The following is a 22,682-nucleotide window of genomic DNA, read 5'->3' as shown; positions in this document are numbered from 1 at the left end:
TTCCCCCTTCTCCTTTCCTTTATAGCTTTAGTTTCCTCCATAATACCTACTTTCATGGAATTATTGTGCGTACTGATTGAGATAATTCATGCAGAGTGCCTGGCAGATAATAAGTTAAAGCCACTACCTCTTTTCTCTCCTTCATTTTCTTCCTCCTCCTCTTTTTTTTGTTCCATAACTTCCTCTACTTATGCGAATGTGTGAGGGCACTAATCAATGGCATTACAACTATTGTGTTTTCTTTTCTGAATTCTTTATAAAGCTTGTGAGTTTTGGTGCCTCTGATAACCTGTTCAATGTTCTGTAAAGAAATACTAAGAGCAGAGTTCAGAGAGGCTGCAATTTTGGACATAAGGTAACAGGTATTTCACATTTCTTTCTCAACTATCATTAGGTAATTAATTAAATGAGCAGTTATTTTCTAAATAGAGTCTATATCTTTTGTTTTCCCTCTATTCCAAGGACGAAAAGGATTTCCTAGGTAAAAATTTGTTGATGAATGTTTTTACTTATTCTAGCAATCTGTACCCAATGAGAAACCTAGAGGTGTGCTTTTCTAAGGTCTGGTGAATTGAAGCATGGTATTTCTATTAAGACAGTAACAAATAACAGCATCAGACTCCTACAGATAGGAAATGACCTTGAATTATATGCATCTCTGCAGAAAAGAAGCACTAATCATGCTCAGGGGGAGAAATAACTGATAATCAAGTACCCTTTTAGACAGAATCATATAGGAATTGACCCTTTTGAACCAAACTGAGAACATTCTTAAAGCTCTCAGTGCTTCACTGTGGCATGCTAACTCAGAGCATTGTCCCAGATTCCCAAACTCTCCTTTCATTCTAATCACCAATTTATTTTCTGTGATCTTGGAATGTTAAGTGAGTGTTCTGGTAAACCACTTTAATTTAGGTGTATTTTCAATTTAGTGTAGTTCAAAGAATATTTGTACTTATAAATTTTTTTTTTCTTTCAATGTTTGTTTATTTTTGAGAGACAGAGCATGAGTGGGGGAGGAGCAGAGAGAGAGGGAGACAGAGAATCCGAAACAGGCTCCAGGCTCTGAGCTGCCAGCACAGAGCCCAATGCGGGGCTCAAACCCATGAACTGTGAGATCATGATCTGAGCGAAGTTGGATGCTTAACCGACTGAGCCACCCAGGCACCCTGGAATATTTGTATTTATAATTAGCTCATTGATCACTATAGACAACATTGCTAATAATTTGGCACTGTGATGAAGGCACAATTACAACTTGGTATAATATATATTTGTTGGTAAGTGTGATGTTGTGGGTCAGGTCACTTCTGTTTGCTCCTACTGTTTTTATGACTACTCATGAATTAATTAAAAACATGTACTGAGAACCTATGGTATGATTGATACTGTTATAAGCACTAAGGCTAAAATGAGTGAAAAAGTACTGACTCATCTCTACTGATGTGTGTATTAAATATTTCCAGTGAGTTCAATCCCTTAAAATTTAATTTTTCTAAAATAAAATAATATTACAAATAACTACTTATAACATTATAAATAACTATTTGGTTTTTTTCAGAGATATCCAAATTAATTTATTTCCATCTCATATTTCAATAGATAAGTCTGATATTTTTGCAGAGACCAAGGAGCTAGAATGTTAATTGAAGAAAAACTGAAATTCCCAAATAAGAATATACTTACTCTTGTGGAAGGTAATCATGACTTTAGATGACTCTATGATCCTGATGGTTCCAAAGATGAAACTGAAAGCATAAGTGGAGTCGAATGTGTGCACAAAGGCCCCTCTCATGGAAACATACACATTCACAGACAGTGTTTTACTGCAGGCAGTGTTCTCTGAGTTGCCCAGAAACTCTTGTTAAAAATTCTATCCCACTTTAGTGACACCTGGGTGACTCAGTCGGTTGAGCGTCCTACATTGGCTCAGGTCATGATCTCAAGGTTGGTGAGTTCAAGCCCCACATGGGGCTTGCTATTGTCAGCACAGAGCCCACTTCAGATTCTCCACTTCTTTTTGCCTGTCCCCCACGTATTCTCTCTTAAAAATAAATAAAAACATTAAAAAAAAAAGACCAAAAGAAAATATTCTATTCCACGTTAAACCTAGGAAAAAATTTCTTATATAGCAAACCTGAAAGAAAAGTCATTTATTTTAAATGATGAGAAATCTAAGGTGATTTTTAGAAGATTTTGGTGGATGATTTCTGATTTCTCTGGGCAAAAATAGACTTTTACACAGTGAAGTAACATAGATGTTTTATTATCTCAGACTCATATGGATGTGCAGGAGCTCTCTATGTGGGTAAATAAAGGGTCCTAGGTAACCAAGGTTCAAATATGACTAATGATTATAATATATGCTGAATTTTGGCAAAATACCTAATAGAGGCAGCAGTGGGAATCATGTCCTTGGAGACAATAAGGTGAAACAATTTTATTAGATACATTCTGAGTGCAAAACAATACTTTTCTGATGAAACGGTATTTCTGGCTACTCTTCAACTCATAGATAACAAAATGTTAACAAAAGACAGCAAAATTGCTTTAGGTCTGTACTTTAAGTGGAAAAATGTATAAATATACTTGAAAGTAGTATATATATAATCAATTTCTCAATTTATTGTTAATACTTTTGCATGGTAAAAATATAGATTTGCATCACAATATATTCTTTATGGACAAAACTTTATTTGAGAAAGCTTCCCATATTTAACTATTATAAAGTTATATGTTAAAAATCTTATTTAAAAAAATAAAAATCTTATTGTATATAAATATCATCTATTTCTTTAATTACCAGCATTATTATCAGAAGAGGAATTTCTGAGGCAAAGGCCACTTATATTTTAGAGTTTTGAGAGGCACCTGGGTGGCTCGGTTAAGTGTCCAGCTTTGGCTCAGGTCATGATCTCACGGTTTGTGGGTTCGAGCCTTGCATCGAGCTCTGTGCTGATAGCTCAGAGCCTGGAGCCTGCTTCAGATTCTGTGTCTCCCTCTCTCTCTGCTCCTCCCTGACTCACTTGCTGTCTCTCAAAAATGAATAAACATGAAACAAAATTAGAATTTTGAAGTGTATTGTCACACTTTGCTTCCAATGTGTAATGCCACATGATATTCACAAAAGTGTATGGGTCCCTTGCCACTGTTGGGACCGTAAGGGAATCCCATCCTTATTTTGGTTGATTTCTGAGTCAATTAGAGAAAGTAGGCAATTAAATGGTTATTAAAGTATCAGTTTTGTTACAGATAGAGATGTTAAAAATATGACTTTGGACATTCCAATAAGCATACCTATCAGGTATTGCTAGATCCAAATCTGTCCCATCAACCAGCGTGGGTAACTTATTGAATGACTTCAAGCAGTCTGAAATCTAGTTGTAGAAAAGACAACTTAAAAGAGGAAAGGGAATAGGATAGATCTAGCATACCCAGATCCTTGTTCAAGATCTACTTGTCAGATAAGTCTTGTCAACAACAGGCAAGGATAGGTATGAGACAGGCCAAGAGAATTGCACACATGAATTATTGAAAAAAATCTTCAAACTTTAGAAATAAGGCAGGAAAATGCCTGTCTTTGCAATGTCATTTTATAGACTCATCTAAAAATTATTTAATTATTCAGGAAAATATACTTTGTTATTTACTCTTTGCTTAAAGTCCACATACCTTGAAATGACACATTGACTATAGATTTCTGTTCAGTGGAAAAGATATTCCAAAGATTGCAGTTTTATGGCACTATAGGATATTAATCTGTTCAGTATCTAGTAGATACTAAACAGTAGTCTTTTTTTTTTTAATTTTTTTAAACATTTATTTATTTTTGAGACAGAGAGAGACAGAGCATGAACGGGGGAGGGGCAGAGAGAGAGGGAGACACAGAATCGGAAGCAGGCTCCAGGCTCTGGGCCATTAGCCCAGAGCCTGACGCGGGGCTTGAACTCACGGACCGCAAGATCGTGACCTGAGCTGAAGTCGGACGCTCGACCGACTGAGCCACCCAGGCGCCCCATGAACAGTAGTCTTGATTATAGTGTTTATTCCTTTAAAATATTTTTTAATGTTTATTTATTTCGAGGGAGAGAGAGAGTACAAGCAGGGGAGGGGCAGAGAGGGAGACACAGAATCTGAAGCAGGCTCCAGGTTCTGAGCTGTCAGCACAGAGCCTGATGTGGGGTGACAACTCACAAACTGTGAGATCATAACCTGAGCTTAAGTCGGATGCTTAACTGACTGAGTCACCCAGGCGCTCTTTAAGTTCTCCTTTTAAACAAAGTTACTATCTTACTGGTTTAACTAGTTGAATAAAATATTTTGCAAGTGTTTGTTGAATAATTGTATGAATCATGTATTTTTTAAGTTTTTGAGAATTATTCTTAATGCATCTCCACATGAAGATAATTATGAAGAGTAGGGAGTATATATTTCTTCCTAATATTCACCATATTCACTATATTTCTAAGATTTTCTTTTAACCAATTGACTTAACATTAAACCTCTGGTTAACAAAGCATATGCTTATACTTCTTAAGACAGAAATCAGCTCTCTTTAAGGCAGAACAGTCCACCTTCCCAGTTATACTTTCCCATTGCCAGTTCCTTTGAATATCTTTCTGGGCCTATGTCGAACATTTTGGAATTGACTTCAAGTTAGAGTACCAAATAAATATATTAGTAAGGCCACTCTAAACCTATAATTGAAAACTTACCTTCTAACATTTTCCCTGTATCAAGTATTTAGATATGTTATCTTTTTTCTTTTTAATTAATTAAATGTAAGACAGGAAATCATCAAATCATTTTAGTCAATTAATTAATTTAGATTCAAGTTAGTTAACATATAGTATAGTATTGGTTTCCGGAGTAGAATTTAGTGATTCATCACTTACATATAACACGCAGTGCTCATCACAAGTGCCCTCTTTAATGCCCATTACCCATTTAGCCCATATCCCCACCTACCTTCCTTCCAGCAACTTTGTTTGTTCTCTATAATTAAGAGGCTCTTATGGTTTGCCTTTCTCTCTATGTTTTTGTCTTATTTTTGCATCTGTGTTCATCAAGGATATTGGCCTGTCGTTCTCTTTTTATGTGGACTCTATTTGGTTTTAGGATCAGGGTAGTGCTGGCCTCATAGAATGTGTTTTAGGAAGTTTTCCTTCTATTTCTATTTTTGGAAGAGTTTGAGAAGAATAGGCATTAATTCTTCTTTAAATGTTTGGTAGAATTTGCCTGTGAAGACATGCGGCCCTGGACTTTTATTGGTTGGGAGTTTTTTGATTACTGATTCAATTTCTTTGTTGGTTACTAGTGTGCTCAAGTTTTCTGTTTCTTCTTGTTTCAGTTTTGGTAGTTTATATGTTTTGAAGAATTTGTACGTTTCTTCCAGGTTTTCCAATTTGTTGACATGTGATTTTTACATTCTGTTATAATTGTTTGCATTTCTGTGGTGTTGGTTGTTATTTCTCCTCTCTCACGTGGCTTTATTTGGATCCTTTCTCTTTTCTTTTTTGATGAATCTGGCTAGAGGTTTATCAATTTTATTAATTTTTTCAAAGAACCAGCTGCTGGTTGCATTGATCTGTTCTGTTGGTGTGTGTGTGTGTGTGTGTGTGTGTGTGTGTGTTTTATTTTCGAGATCATTTATTTCTGCTCTAATTTTTATTATTTCCTTTCTTCTGCTGGATTTCAACCTTGTTGTTGTTCTTCTAGCTCCTTTAGGTGTAAAGTTAGGTTGTTAATTGAGATTTTTCTTCCTTCCTGAGGTAGGCATGTATTGCTATATACTTCCCTCTTAGGACCGTGTTTGGTGTTCCCAAAACTGTTGTGGACTGTTGTGTTTTTTTTTTTGTTTCCTTGTATTTTTAAGTTATTTCTTTGTTTTCCTGGTTGACCAATTCATTGTTTAGTAGCAGTTCTTTACCCTCCAGTGTATTTGTGGCTTTTCCAAATCTTTTCTTGTGGTTAACTTCTAGATTCATAGCATTATGGTCAGAAAAGTTGTGTGGTATGATTTCAATATATTTGTATTTTTTGAGGCCTGTTTTGTGACCTAATGTGTGAACTCTTCTGGAGAATGTTCCATGTGCACTTAAAAGAAAGTATTTTGCTGTTTTAGAATGGAATGGAATGGAATTTTAGAATGGAATGGAATGGAATGTTTTAGAATTTAGAATGGAATGTTCTGAATGCAATACACACATCAGTAGAAATGGGTCAGTACCTGTTTACTCTTTTTGATCTTAGTACTCATAGCAATATCGATCATATCATAGGTTCTCAATACATATGTTTTGAATTAATTCATGAGTAGTCATAGAAACCAGAACAAACAGAAGTGACCTGCCCCACAACATCACACTTACCAACAAATATATATTTATACCAAGTTGTAACTGTGCCTTCATTAGAATGCCAAATTTTTAGCATTTTATAAGTCCATCTGGTCCAGTGTGTCATTCAAAGCCATTGTTTCCTTGTTGATTTCCTGCTTAGATGAAATGTCCACTGATGTAAGTGGAATATTAAAGTCCTTTACTATTACTGTGTTTTATCAATTACTTCCTTTTTGTTTGTTTATATATTTTAGTGCTCCATGTTGGATGCATAAATATTTACTATTGTTATGTCTTCTTGTTGGATTGTCTCCTGTATGATTATATAATGCCCTTCTTTGTCTCTTTTTACAGTCTTTGTTTTAAAGTCTAGTTTGTCTGGGGGTGCCTGGGTGGTTCAGTCAGTTAAGTGACCGACTTCGGCTGAGGTCATGATCTCATAGTTTGTGGGTTTGTGCCCTGCGTCGGGCTCTGTGCAGACAGCTCAGAGCCTAGAGCCTGCTTCAGATTCTGTGTCTCCCTCTCTCTCTGCCCCTCCCCTGCTTGTGCTCTGTCTCTCTCTCTCTCAAAAAAATAAATAAATAAAAATGTTAAAAAAAATTAAAGTCTAGTTTGTCTGATATAAGTTTTGCTATTTGGACTTTCTTTTGACCTACGTTTGCATGATAAGTGTTTCCCTGCTCCCTCTCTTTCAATTTGCAGGTATCTTTAGGTCTAAAATGAGCCTTGTAGGGAGTACCTAGATGGGGCTTCCTGCATTTTGACATGCTATGTCTTTTTATTGGAGCATTTAATCCATTTACATTCAAAGTAATTATTGATAATACATTTGTTGACATTTTATTACTTGTTTTGCCATTGTTTCTGGAGGTTTTCTGTAATCTTTTCTAGTCTTTGTCACTTTTAGTCTCTCCTTTCCCTTAAGCCAAGGCCTAATTCAGAGTAAGGTCCTAACTGTCTTCAATTCTCTGATGGCTGAAAGAGGTGAGGAAGCTGCAAAGAAAAAGTTTGACCCTAGCAGAGGTTAGTTCATGAAGTTTAGGAAAGGAAGCCATCTCTATGACATAAAAGTGCAGGGTGAAGCAGCAACTACTGATGTGGAAGCTTCAGCAAGTTATCGAGAAGGTCTAGCTAAGATAATTAATGAAGGTGGCTACACTAAACATCAGATTTTCAATGTAGATGAAACAGCCTCATATTGAAAGAAGATGCTGCCTAGGATTTTCAAAACTAGAAAGGAAAAGCGAATGTCTGGGTTCAAAGCTTTGAAGGACAGGTTGACTCTTTTATTAGGGGCTAATGAAGGTGGTAACTTGAAGTCAAAGGCAATGATCACTGACCATTCTGAAAATCCTAAGGCCCTTAAGAATTATGCTAAATGTACTCTGCGTGTACTCTATAAATGGTACAATAAAGCCTGGATGAGAGCACATGGATTTGCAATACGTTTTACTGAATATTTTGAACATATTGTTGAAACCTAATGCTCAGAAAAAAAAGGTTTCTTTTAAAATATTACTGCTCATTGACAGTGTATCTGGTCACCCAAAAACTCTAATGGACATTTCCAGTGAGATTAATACTGTTTTCATGCCTGCTAACACAATATCCATTTTGCAGCCCATGGATCAGGGAGTAATTTTAACTTTCAAGTCTTCAAGAAATACATCTCATGAAGCTTGGGCTGCCATAGAGAATGATTCTTCTGATGGATCTTGCCAAATTGAAAACCTTCTGGAAAGGATTCACCATTCTAGATGCCATTAAGAACATTTGTGCTTCATGGTAAAAGGTCAAGATATCAACATGAACAAAAGTTTTAATAGATGTTGATTGTCTTGAGGGGTGTGAGCCTTCAGTAGAGGAAATAACTGCAGATGTGGTGGAAATAACAAGAGAACTATAATTAGAAGTGGAACCTGAAGATGTTTCACGGTTGCTGCAATCTGATGATAAAACTTACCTAGACATAGAGTTGCTTCTTATGGATGAGCAAAGAAAGTGTTTGTTTGTTTGTTTACTTGAGAGAGAGAGAGAGAGAGAGAGCGCGCAAGCAGGGGAGGGGCAGAGAGAGTGAGAGGGAGAGAGAGAGAATCCCAAGCAGGTTCCACACTGACAGCACAGAGCCAGACGTGGGGTTCAAACTCAAGAACTGTGAGATCGTGACCTGAGCCAAAACCAAGAGCTGGAGGCTTAACCAACTGAGCCATCCAGATACCCCAAAAGTGGTTTTTGAGATGGAAGCTACTCCTAAGGATGATGCTGTAAGGATAGTTGAAATGAGAACAAAGGATTTAGAATATTACATAAACTTAAGTGATAAAGCAATGGCGGATTTTGAGAGTATTGACTCCCAATTTTGAAAGAAGTTATGGGTGAAAAGTGCTATCAAATAACATCACATGCTATAGAGAAATTATGAAAGGAAAAAAGTCATTGATGTGGCAAACTTTATTGTTGTTCTACTTTAAGAAATTGCAACAGCCACCCCAACCTTCAACAACCACCACCCTGATCAGTCAGCTGCCATCAACACTGAGGTAAGACTCTCTATCAGCAAAAAGATTATGACTCTCTGGGAGCAGTGATGATCGTTAGCATTTTTTAGCAATAAAGTATTTTTAAATTAAGGCATATACAGTGTTTTTTAGACCTAATGCTATTGCACACTTAATAGACCAGAGGATAATGTAAACATAACTCTAATGTACACTGGGAAACCAAAAATTCATCTGACTCACTTTATTATGGTACTTGCTTTATACAGTGGTCTGGAACTGAATCCACAATATCTCCAAGGTATCCCTGTATATTACCTTTACCAGAGACCTTTACAATTTCAACTTGGAGGATTCCCTGTAGTATTTTTTTGTAGGGGAGATCAAGTGGTAATGATTTTTCTTATGTTATGCTCATTTGGAAAGTCTTAATTTCTCTTTGATTTTTCAAAGGACACTTTTGCTGAATATAGTATCATTGTTGCCAGTTTTTTCTTTCACAATTTTGAATATATAGTCCCACTCCCTTCTGGCCTGCAAAGTTTCTGCTGAGAAATGCCTCGATAATCTGATAGGAGCTCCCTTGTGTCTGACAGTATTTTGCTCTTGCTGCTCTCTAGATTCTCTCTTTATCTTTAACTTTTGACAGTTTGTTTATAATGTCTGTCAGGGTGGGTCTCTTTGAGTATCTTATGTAGACTTCTTCAACCTTCTAAAATTTGTGTGCCCATTTCTTTTTTTCAGATTTGGAAAGTTTTCAGCCATTATTTCTTCAAATTTGCTCTCTGCCCCTTCATCTCTCTTCTCCTTCTGGGACTCTCATAACGTATGTATTTGTCCACCCGATGGTGTCTCATAAATCCTTTGGGCTCTCTTCACTTTTCTTCATTCTATTTTCATTTTTGCTCGCTGACTCAAAAAATTTTTATTGCAGTATATTGACACACAATGTTACATTAATTTCAAGTGTACAACATAGTCATTCAACAAGTCTATATATTGTGCTATGCTCACCACAAGGGTAGCTACCATCTGTCACCATATAATGCTATTATAATGCCATTCACTATATTCCCTATACTGTGCCTTTTATCCCTGTGATTTATTCATTCTGTAGCTTGAAGTCTGTATCTCCAAGTTCACTGATTCATTCTTCTGCTTGAATAAGATTACTATTTAACCTCCCTAGATAATTTTTTAAAATTCAGTTGTTATATTATTCAGGTCCAAAATTTCTGTTTGGCTCTTTTTATAGTTTCTGTCTTTTTGTTGATATTTTCACTGTTGTTCATGAATCCTTTCCTGATTTCATTTACTTGTCCATATTCTTATTCAGCATCTCAACACTGTTATTTTGAATTGTTAGGTAATTCAGCATGTTTCCTTAGGGTAACTTGTTGGAGATTTAGTTTGGTCTTTGAGCCATCATTCCCTGTTTTTTATTTACTTGCTTACTTGTTTATTTAGTATTGTGCTCTTAAAATTTGGACGTTTGATGTTTATTTATTTTTGACAGAGAGAGGGGAGAGGGAGAGAAGCAGAGAGAGATGGAGACAGAATCAGAAGCAGGGTTCAGGTTCTGAGCTGTCAGCACAGAACCTGATGCAGGGCTTGAACCCATGAACCGTGAGATCATGACCTAGGCCGAAGTTGGACAGTTAATTGACTGAGCTACCCAACTGCCCCAAACTTGGGCGTTTGAAAAAGAATGGAGTTTGGATGAAAGATGCTAACATTTTTGTATATGTATAAAATGTCTATGGAAGGACATATAAAAGGACACATAGTGAATGGCTCTATGGCAGACTGAATAGCAGGGGAAAATGGTGAAGAAGAGACTTATGCCATACTGTTTATAATTTTATTTAAAATTTTATTTTATTAACACTTGCATGTAGTCCATGTGAAAAAAGAAGGATGAAGTAAAATGTATACCATAAAAAGAATGAAATTATCTCCAGCAATACAGATCAATATCAACTATTTTAAGTAACTTCATTCAGATATAATTCATATGATACATGACTACTAGAGGAAATAGGAAATGAAGATCAGAGTGGTGTGTGACTGATCAAGGAAAATTTACTGAAAGAAATCATTTCTAGCTTGTTCTTGGAAGACATTTTGCTAGTCATAATTATCAACTTAAAAATAATGATGCCTAGGAGTGCCTGAGTGGCTCAGTTGGTTGGGTGTCTGACTGTGGCTCAGGTCATGGTCTTGTGGTTCATGAGTTCGAGCCCTGTGCTGGGCTCTATGCTGACAGCTCAGAGCCTGGAGTCTGCTTCAGATTCTCTTGTCTCCCTCCCACTCGTGCTATGTCTCTCTCAAAAAAATAAATTAATTAAAAAAAATGATGCCTCAAATGTACATGTATTTCATTCACATTCATATTACCTGTTGGTGGGAACCAGAGGAAATATACAATGATAAACAAGTGAAAGACTAATACACTGAAAATAATATGACATTTGATGAAGGACATTAAGGAAAGTACAAATAAATGGAAAGATATCTTATGTTCATGGACTGGAAATCTTAATAATGTTAAAATTTCCATACTATGAATGGACAGTGATCTGTAGTGATCTACAGAGTCACTGGAATCCCTATCAAAATCTCAATGGGACTTTTCTAAACATAAAAAAAGAAGAAAATTGTCATTAAAAAAATCTCCTATGGAATGGGAGAAAATACTTGCAAACCTAGTATCTGATAAAGGGTTAATCTCCAAAATATGTAGGGGACTCTTACAACTCAGTTGCCAAAAACTCATTATATTACTTTAATGAGGAAAGGCACATATTTATTGTCTTTCATACAATAAAAGGGAAGGTAATGATATGAGGGTAGATTTCATAATGAACGTTAAAATTTTTTTGAAAGAAGCCTACACTGACAAATTTTGGATGCAGCCAAGTTGACTATTAAGAGGAAGTATTTCTGAGTGTCTTCATTCTTACTTTGATAGGGATTTCATTCTTTTGATTGAATTCTTGAAACCTTGCTTCACTTGCTCATTTCTCAGGATATAAATAAAAGGACCACAGAATTAATGAGTACTGATACTCCTTTATTAATGGTCACTCCTTCTTTTGCTGAAAACAATCTAGATGAAGGTATAGCCGCCACTGGTGATAGAAATTGCAATTATGTAGGAAGAGCAGATGGAAAAGTTTTTTTGTTTTTTCTGATGAGAAGGAAACCTGAAGATAGTCTGGATGATGTAAATGTAAAGCTGCACCACAGAAATGAGGGCCATGATTAATGTTAGTGAAGCACAGGTAATGATCATTTTCTCTATGTACCGTGTATCTTAACATGAAGTTTTTAGGAGAGAGGATGCATCAGAGCCAAAATGATCAATGACAGTGGAGTCACAAAATTCTACCTGAAAGCCCACACAACATCGAGTAAACACAACAATAAATCAGTCAGCCAACAGCCAAGGATAAGGATAGTACAGACCCTTTGGTTCATGATGGTCACATAATGCAGGGGTATACATTAACCACAAAATGATGTATGACATGGCAACCGGGAGAAAAAATTATATTGCTCCAAAAATTATGACAAATATATTTGAGTAGCACAAGCATTGTAAGTAGTGGTATTATCACCAGTGGATATGCTATAAAGGAATCTGGGAACATAAACACTTGTGAGTGAGACTTCTAAGAATGAGAAATTTCTGAGATAAAATACATGGGAATTTTAAAATGAGAATCAATAAATGAAAGCATGATGATAGTCCAATTCCCTATTATTCTCAACATGTATGTGATAAGTAGAAAAATAAAAAGAACCTTCATCTCTGAATTATTAGTCAATCCCAAAAGGATGAATTGGTTTCAGCATGGTGTATAGTTTCTCATTACTAACTTCTGACTTCTCTCCAATCTGCAAGGACAATTTGAGAAATTGAATTTGATGAGAGAGGGGTCTCTCAATATCACGTGGTAATGAATAATGGGTGAAACATAAAGGCATGCCAGATGATATGTGATTTTTTTTTTTTTTACTTCTTTCACTTAATCATGTACATTGTCAGTATAATTTTGGCCCTGTCTTTGTTGCAATTAGCAAAAAAAGATTTGCTTAATAACCCTTGCTATCGAATTACATATGAAGCACAGCATTCTTCCACTTCTTTCGTTGTTTTTTCTTTCTAGGAAGAGTGAGCTAGATTAAATGAACACTCTAAGGCAACCTGTTCGCTTTTTCTTCACCTTTCATTATTTTACTTCATCTGATTGACTTACCTGATTGGTACAATTGGGCAAAGACAGAAGAATATTTCTGGCTCAGGTCCCCACTTCACCTAACGGAATGGGTATCCTTCAGTCTCTTTTTAACTTCTCCAGGACAGTTTTCATACTTGTGGACACTGCCCTAACCCAGTGTGGTCTTCATAGTACTGTAATTACTATTAGAATTTAAACCTGATGGCAAATATAAGTGTTGTTCGTCAATCCTCAAATTTATTCACATTTGAAATGCAGATACTGAGATGGTAGTGATGTTTTCATAATTTGGATCATCACCTTATCTAGAATTTGCCTTCTCTCACCATTATTTCAGTTGGACACATTTTTTTCTGTTTTTCTGTTTTCTCACTTAAAGTGATCCAGAAGAGATTCTTCCAGTTAAAAGTCATCTCTTGGCTTTGGACCCTTTCTCTTGGATCTTGAAACTTTTCTACAAGTATTGATACTTCACAACATATCCTAGGAATCTTTGCACATGTAGATTATTTTGATTCTCATCCAGGAAGAAATGTTGGATCCAGGCTAAAAGTATCGTCACAGAAATTGCATACTTTCAGATAGCTTGCCTCAAATTGAAATTTAATGTTACTTTAGTTTTAGTGTCACTGAGGCAAAAATCATAAGCACATTATTTTTTTTATTCTCTCTTAAGCTCCATCCAGTCTACCCATTACAGTCTCCACTTCAATGCCACCGTCTCAATCTCTCATTCACTGCCCTATTCACAACAATAAGGTTCACTGTAATAGCAGAGATTTATGACTATATTTCCTCTTTTTCATGTCTGTACTCTGATTACCTAAACTTTAAGCATCTCTAAGATTACTAATTTCGGTGTCCTATTTTCCTCTCCTCATACAGGTAAGTAGAATTCTAAGAAAATATATTTACCACAGAAAGACGATTAATCATAAAGATGAGCATAATTGATCACACCAGTGCATGATAAAAATTCCATCATGTTGCCGATAATCACTTTTCTGTTCCTTGGTTATTCCATTTTCCTATCCTTCTCCAGCCATACTACCTATAGCATCTGTTCTCTAGGTTTTTACAACCAGTATGCCTATGCTCTTAAAAATATAATCATATTTTATATCCATTACATTTTAAGAAATTTAATAAGATTCGGTGAAGGAAGATAATAGTATTATTAATTACATGCTATTAAGAAATGAGTGGATTGATAGTTATGAATCAAAGACAGTCTTTACATTTTGAATAATTTGACTTGGGGGTCTGTTGTGTACAACTCTTTGGCTTTTAAGTATGGTTGTCTGTATCCATCCATCCATCTTTTTTTTTTTTTTTTTTTTCTATTCTGAGTGAGTAATACTGCCACTTCATCTTTCATGATTACTCAGCAAACCCCTTTACTGGTTTCTGGTGAAAACTTGCCTCCAAAGGCAGTAAGATTAATTTGGATAGTGAGATAATTTAAGCTTGCATAATTTTGAATTAGGCCAAGTAAGCCCCTTGTATTTTCAGTCAACCCCTTTCTGTAACTTTTTTTCACTTTGCTTGTTTGGCCTGAGACAGGGAACTTCACTGGGGATCATGCTTTTTAATCTTCCTTTACCATATTTATTTGGGGGTTTCATTTTTTCGTACTAACCCAGATGCAGAATAAAAATAAACAACAAGCTTACTAAATTGTATGTCCTGCTTTATTTTTGCTAATGCCATTTTTGACTGCTTAGTGTTTCTTTAGAGAAGAAAGGAAGCCAGATGTTGGGGACTCTAACATACACAAAGTGGGATAATAACTGATACACAGCTTTCCTCAGCTATTGCTAACTCATTTGTATTAGTAGCTATTCAGATGTTTCCAATGTTCAATCAGTGGTCCCGGGACTGTAGATTTTTCTTTATGAAGACAATCACTCATCCTATAGCCCTGGGATTTATTGGCTTGATCACAAAAGGGAGGGGGTATGGGACTTGACTCATGGAAAAGACTGCATGTTAGGATAATTATACCCTAGAATTTATTGCTGAGCCACTCAAGGAATGATAAAAAGGCTAATTTGTGTTGTAGGATAGGATTATCTCTCTATTCCATCCATCAACTATTTGGCAATCTCCTGAATCTGCTCAACATCCAAGGATTCACAATAATTATTAGGAGGAAATACAGGCAAATATGATGCTCAGAGTGATGAGTAATTTGTTGTTTATCATTCCAATTTTGCATTTTTTTGGTAAAAGATAAGATTTTTGACCTTTTATCAGCTGTTGTGATATATACTGAAGGACTGAAGAATTTTCATTCACTCCAGCAAGATTTTATTCTAAAGTGTTCTTCCCCATTCCTCTGCTCAGTCCAAATCTACCAACCAATAGCTACTAAACCATGGCTCCAGGCTTGCAACCCCTTCATTCTATCCCATGATTAACACAGATCAGTTTACTCGTACTTTGTGAGAATTTGAGTGGCAAAAACTTTTCAGTAAATAGGTGAACTTTGAGCCATTTCAAAAATCTTCCCTGTAAATCTTTAACCTTCTTTCTCATCTCATAACGGTTGTCTTGAGTTGTCCTTATGTTAAAACCTTTAAATAGAAGTGTAGGCTAATAAGTTTTGATTTTTTCTTTCTTCATATTGTTTGGCGATAAGGAGGTGGGAAGAAAGTTAATGCTGGTAATCTTATATTTACTAATAGGCAAAGCCAGCTTTGCTCATAATGTAACTTACTTACAGGTCAAGTGCCATTTGGAAATAGCTTAAAAGTACTGTGAATTCACCTCATGAAATTTCCAAATTTCTACACAAAAATTAAAGGACAAGCACAAAATATGCCCCCAAATGAATGCTACTCCAGCCTAGCAACATTTATTTTTCAATGTTTATTTATTTTTGGGACAGAGAGAGACAGAGCATGAACGGGGGAGGGGCAGAGAGACAGGGAGACACAGAATCAGAAACAGGCTCCAGGCTCTGAGCCATCAGCCCAGAGCCTGACGCGGGGCTCGAACTCACGGACCGCGAGATCGTGACCTGGCTGAAGCCGGACGCTTAACCGACTGCGCCACCCAGGCGCCCCAAGCAACATTTAATCATTTTTTTCTTCCTGAAAATTTTCAAAGTAGTTATTAAAACTTAAAGTGTAATACTGTTTTCTGACAGTAATTCATAGCTTCTGTTGAAAGTTTCACCCAAAATGACCTTGGGACCTGAGTGCAAGTAAAAGTTACAATGAAAGGTTTTTAGTAGAGGTGTATACATACAGTGACTATGTGTTTTCAGAAAACTACATTCGCAAAAGCCCTAAGAATGCAGAGATCTTAAAAATGTTTTATTCAGGTACCGTCACTGGAAATTGTTTCCCATTGCAAAGTTAGGAAATAACTTTTTACATTTAGTAGGTTACGGGGAAGTAAAACTGACACAGAGGGAAAGGAATATCAAAAATGGATTATGGAAGATTTGATGGCCTGATCTTTTCTGAACATGGAGATAGGGTATCTGTAATTTTTAAACTATCAGTGACTTCTATTATATTTGTTCAATATGCTATGGGTGCATAAGAATCAAGTGAAAAATAAACAAGAGTGCCCTTTGTGATTACTATATTAGAGCTGGTAATGAATCTTCTAATGAACTTGGACACACACAAAAATACATGTAGTAGTGGGACCATTTCCTAAGAGACATAGTAGCATACCATAGCATTTAATATATAAAGAACCACAACAATAATATTAAAACAAAGTAAATGCCTGACTTCTCTTCTAAGGCAATCGGATGTAAGAATTTATTATAAATAGTGCTTCTATGATCATTCAAGTATATATTATGTTTTCCTCCTTGATTTTGGTATGGTGGATTTTTTCTTTTTTTAATTAAAAGTTTACTTTGATATAGTTATAGATTCACATGCACTTATAATAGATAACACAGAATAAATCATGCATGTTCTTTCCGGTTTCTTGCAATGGTCACATCTTATGAGACACATCAGGACGTTGGCAATCGCACAATCTAAGTATAAAAAAGTTTCATTATCACAGTGTCCCTCATTTTGCTCTTTTGTAGTCATTGAAACCTCCATTTTCCTTACTCATTCCATCACTGGCATGCACTAATTTGTTCTCCATTTCTGTAATTTTGGTGTTATATAAGCAAGTTAATAGAATACATGACTGTTGGGATTGGCTTTTTCACTTGGCAGAATTCCCTGGAGATTAATCCAAGCTGTTGTATCAGTAACTTGTTTCTTTATACTACTATGTATGATGTCCTTCTGGAGAGAACAAACAGTCCTGGTGGCCTTCCGTCCTGGGAATGAAACTGCTTTCAGTTCCTTACTGCTCCATCCGTTTCCTTCAGGACATTCTTATGGCGCCTCTGGCTTCTTCTCCAACACTGTGGCTTGATTTTCAATTGCACATATAGAACTTGGGGAGTTGTGAATAAGGATTTTTTTTTTCAGGGGAAGTTGAGGTGAGGTTGAAGATTTATAGGAATTGGTGGGCTGAACAAAATTTTCTATTAAATGGCAAATAAGTGAATTCCCCATTTGTTATAAAACATTGATGTAGTTCTAACTTGAGTTGTTAGTGTGAGATATAGGTGGACAGAATGCACAGGCTTCTTCACATTTTCATCCTTTCAAGTACAGTCACGGACAAAGAGGGAAATTGTAGAGGGATGGACGAATTCGATTTTCCTGGCTGGCCAACAAGTTTAAAAGTTACCTTCTAGAGACATCTGGGTAGATGAAGACAATGTAGCTGCATAGCAACCTGCCTCTCATTATTTCTTCCCAAATGATACAAAAAATAGAAAAGTAAATTCTACACCAGAGGTGGGCAAACTTTTTCTGTAAAAGGCTAGATAGTAAATATTTTTGGCTTTTGGGGCCATGAGGTCTCTGTTAAGCTACTCAAATATGCCATTAAGAGCAGCCATAGATAACATGCAGATGAGTGGGGGTGGACATGTTTCAATAAAGGTTTATTTACTAGACCCAGTGGTGGATAGATTTTACCCTCAGCTCTTATTTTTCTCACTCTTGCTCTAAACTGTGGCCCTTACTGTTGAGGTATTCCTAAGTGGCTTTCCTGGTGTTCAGCTAGAAGTCTGTGGTTTGAAGAGATATTAACAAGGTCTTTTCACTTTCTCTGGGCCCAGACTCCAAGCCCACAGACTACTCAGCCTCTAGTATCTTTGTTGAACTCTCAGCCTTATTACTCATGTGCAAACACGGACTATACTTGTTCCTCAGCCAAGGCATAAATGGGGAACTTCTGTCCAGATTCCAGCTCAGTGTAGTCTTGACCTGAGGGTAGTAACCACTTCAGCTGATTTGATCTTTGCCAACTCAATTCAGAGAGACTATCATGTTGAGGTTAGTCTCTGTGTCACACTGTAGACTAAGCTAGTGTTAATTGTGGATACGTTTATTGAAATCTCTCTTTCTAAAAAGATACAGTTTTGAGTTTCTTGTCAAATTTCTTCATAAAATTGATTCAGTTTCATGATGACTTAAAGCAGAGAACATGGGCTCAAATTAGTTACTCTGACAGAGCTGGAAGCAAAAGTCTTCTTTTTAATCTTGTTTTATTTTGTGTGTGTGTGCATGTGGGTATGAGTGCTTGCATGTTGTCAAGCAGTTGTGATCTAAACTTTTCTCCTCTTTCTTGATGAAAATCTAAATATTCTAGCTTGCTTATGTCTTTAGTATATCATATTTGTTTCCAGATTCCTAGTATTTATTTTCTTACTTTGGTTGCAATATGTTTTAATTTTACTTGATAGGCCCATTTTGAGTTCTTTTATTTTAGAGTTTATCTTAATACCTTAAAACATAGATGGGGGCGCCTGGGTGGCGCAGTCGGTTAAGTGTCCAACTTTAGCCAGGTCACGATCTCGCGGTCCGTGAGTTCAAGCCCCGCGTCAGGCTCTGGGCTGATGGCTCAGAGCCTGGAGCCTGTTTCTGATTCTGTGTCTCCCTCTCTCTCTGCCCCTCCCCTGCTCATGCTCTGTCTCTCTCTGTCCCAAAAATAAATAAACGTTGAAAAAAAAAATTAAAAAAAACAAAAAACAAAAAACAAAAACATAGATGAAACATTTTTTTTATATTTCAAATGTTTCCTTTGGCATATTTACATATGCAAATTGAAGGAGTTTAGAAAAGCTATTGATCCAAAGATTTCTCAGGACTCATAGACACTATATTTCACATTTCATATAATCAATCTCTTTTTGAATAATATTAGAAAAGCTTAGAAATGGAAGAAGATTTTATTTCTTGGAAACAAAATCTCATGTTCCTTCAATTGAAGAAGTAAGTCAACCTGACTGAACTAGTTAGGACTTCCAGAAAAAAATGCTAAGGAACAAATCATTGTTTTCATTAATTTTTCAAATTCAATGTGCTCTTACTTGTAAGGTAAATGCAATTTTTTTTATTGTGTCATTGAAAGCTTGTTTCACTTGCTTGTTCCTCAAAGTATAAATGAACGGGTTCAACAAAGGAGCAACAGATGTAGTAAGCACGGATACCCCTTTATTGATGCCCACCTGTTCTTTGGCTGAAGGCTTGATATAGATGAAAATACAGCTGCCATATGTGATGGAAATAACAATCATGTGAGATGAACAAGTGGAGAAAGCTTTTTTCCTTTGGGAAGCAGAAGGGAATCTTAGAATTGTCCTGATGATATATATGTAGGAAAGAATGACACCAATCAGTGTAATAATGAATATCAATACTGCACAGATTATAACTGTCTGTTCTATAAGCCACGTATCTGAGCATGAAATCTTAAAAAGAGGAAATGGGTCGCAGCCAAAATGGTCAATGGCATTGGAGTCACAGAATTCCAGCTGGAGGCCCATACTGAGTGGTGTGACGATGATCATCAACCCAGAGATCCAGCAACAGAAGACAAAGATGGTACATAATTTGTTGTTCATGATGGTCATGTAATGAAGGGGTTTGCAGATGGCCACGTAGCGGTCATAGGACATGGCTGCCAGGAGAAAAAATTCTGTGGCCCCCAAAACCCCAATAAAAAATACTTGACTAACACAAGCATTATAAGTAATCGTTTTATCTCCAGTTGATAAGCTGTACAAGAACCTGGGAATACATACCGTTGTGAATAAGATTTCTAAAATGGAGAAATTTCGAAGAAAAACATACATAGGTGTTTTAAGATGAAAATCCATGAATGTAAGAATGATAATGGTCAGATTTCCAGTCATGCTCAGCACATAGGTGAGAAATAAGAAGATAAAAAGGAGAACTTGCAGCTGTGGGTCCTCTGTAAGTCCCAACAGGATGAATGTTGTTATTGCTGTGTGATTTCTCATTGCTACCTTTGATGTTTTAAGCAATCTACGTGTAAAACTGAAACGTCAAAGAGGAAGTGTCTGAACAGAAAACAAGACAGAAATCAATGAAACAGAAAACAAAAAGCAAGAGTGAAGTTTAAAGGAATCAAGAGCTGATTTTTAGAAAGGATAAATAACATTCATACAACTGTCATGAAAAAAAAGGAAAAGATAAGATTTATCAGGAATGAGAGCAATGATAACATTACATGTTATAAAGTGTTAAGATAAAAATGAAATATTTCGAAAACATCTGCAGAGTAGATTTGATAACTTAAATGAATGAATTCTTTGAAAGGTACAATTTACAAAGCTAACTCAAGATGAAATATGTAACCTAGATAGTCCTGTATCTATTGAAGTAAACAACCATATAGTTAAATCATCTGACAAAGAGAACTCCAGGCTCAGGTGGCTTAATTGTAGATTTCTACTGAAAATTTAAGACAAAAACACCAGTTCTGTATAATTCCTTTCATAAAATTGATTGTTGAAAGCAAAAATTATAACATTATCTAATGGAGTTTCTGATGTATATAAACATAATATAAATGATAATCACAATAAAAAGGGAAGAGTACAGGGTCCTATATAGTAATATATTTTCCAAATTCTACCTCCATTGGTAAGATATTGATTCAAGTTTGTGAAATGTTTACTGTTTATATTATAAGTCACAAACTTTTAAGAAATGATACAGTCAAAAACATATAAGTTAAAATGACTACACTAAAGTGGTTAATTTTAGTCCAGAAAATAGGAAACAAAAGAAAGAACAACAATGGGGACAAACAAAAATCAAGTAACAAAATGATAAACAGAAGTCGAAACATAAATGATTACATTATATAAAATAATCAAAACATACCACACTGATTAAAAGGTAGAGATTATAAGATTTGTTTTTTAAATTGATAAGAACAGATACTACACTTGATCTTAGCCAAAAGGCCAAGAAGCAATAAGATGTGTTTAAAAATCACCCACCTAGATGCTATATTTAAACACCTCACTTCAAATATTACTTCTGTAAAGAATAAAACAATGAGTACCATGTGAACCATAATCAAGAGAATGTTGGAGTAGCTATGTTAGTATCACCACCAAAGAAAATTAACAAGCATATAGAGGAAATTACATATTATCTGATAAATAAGCCAATTCACTAAGAACACCAAGAGATTCTAATTATTTGTGTATTTAACAGAGCATCAAAATATAAAAAGAATAAACTGGCATAAATGAAAGAAGAAACAGGTAAATTGGCAATTATAGTTGGAGATTGTCTTACTAATTGATGGAACTAGTTGGTTTTAAGTCAATAAAGGCTTAGAAAAACTATACAATTTATTTATTTTGAGAGGTGGGGAGAGGAATAGAGAGAGAGAGGGAGAGGGAATCCCAAGCAGGGTCTGCACTGTCAGTGCAGAGCCTGACGTGGGACTCAATCTCAGGAACTGCAAGATTATGACCTGAGTCAAAATCAAGACTGAGATGCTTAACCAAGTCAGCCACCCAGGTACTCCTCCATCTCCTTTTATTAGGCAAGTATTACTATGATAGCAAAACCAAACAAAGACATTACATAAAAAGGAAAACTACTGAATGATATCGTCTACACATAAGATAGAAATTTTCCACAAAAGAATAGTAAATCAAGCTCATTATACTCAATAACTTTATAAGAATAATACATCATGAGAAGGTGACATTTATCGCAGGAATTCAATGTTGGTTCAATATTTATGTATGTATGTATGTTTATTTATTTTCAAGACAGAGACAGTGCATGAGCAGGGGAGGGGCAGAGAGAGAGAGGGAGACACAGAATCTGAAGCAGGCTCCAGGCTCTGAGCTGTCAGCATAGAGCCCGACATGGGGCTCGACCCCACAAATGGTGAGACCATGACCTGAACTGAAGTCGGACACTCAGCCAACTGAGCCACCCAGGCGCCCTTTTATTTATTTATTTTTTAAGTTTTTATTTAAATCCTAGTTAACATAAGTGTAATATTAGTTTCAGGAGTAGAATTTAGTGATTCATTACTTACATATAACAACTAGTGCTCATCACAAGTTCCCTCCTTAATATCCATCACCCATCTAGCCCATCCCCTGCCCATGGTTCAATATATTTTAAATCAATGTATTCTCCATAATAACAGAAAAAGGGAGAATGAATAATTTCTTCTGAATAGTTTCAGGAAAAAAATCTTTGACAAAATTCTACACT

General features: G+C 35.8%; 1 protein-coding gene and 2 pseudogenes across 1 annotated transcript; all 3 read right to left on the bottom strand.

The window, feature by feature from the left end:
* Nucleotides 1-11,863: 11,863 nt before the first annotated feature.
* LOC101087495 lies at nt 11,864-12,343 on the bottom strand (annotated as a pseudogene).
* Nucleotides 12,344-19,480: 7,137 nt separating this feature from the next.
* LOC101081560 (olfactory receptor 6C2-like) lies at nt 19,481-20,428 on the bottom strand. The gene has a single exon (XM_003988900.1). It carries the CDS (start codon nt 20,426-20,428, stop codon nt 19,481-19,483), a length of 948 nt encoding a protein of 315 aa, XP_003988949.1.
* An 899-nt stretch (nt 20,429-21,327) lies between these two features.
* On the bottom strand, nt 21,328-21,412 carry LOC111561606 (annotated as a pseudogene).
* Nucleotides 21,413-22,682: the final 1,270 nt, after the last annotated feature.

The sequence above is a fragment of the Felis catus genome, chromosome B4, assembly GCF_018350175.1.
Source record: "Felis catus isolate Fca126 chromosome B4, F.catus_Fca126_mat1.0, whole genome shotgun sequence".
Taxonomy (NCBI): domain Eukaryota; kingdom Metazoa; phylum Chordata; class Mammalia; order Carnivora; family Felidae; genus Felis; species Felis catus.
This window is presented reverse-complemented; position numbering and strand designations above follow the sequence as displayed.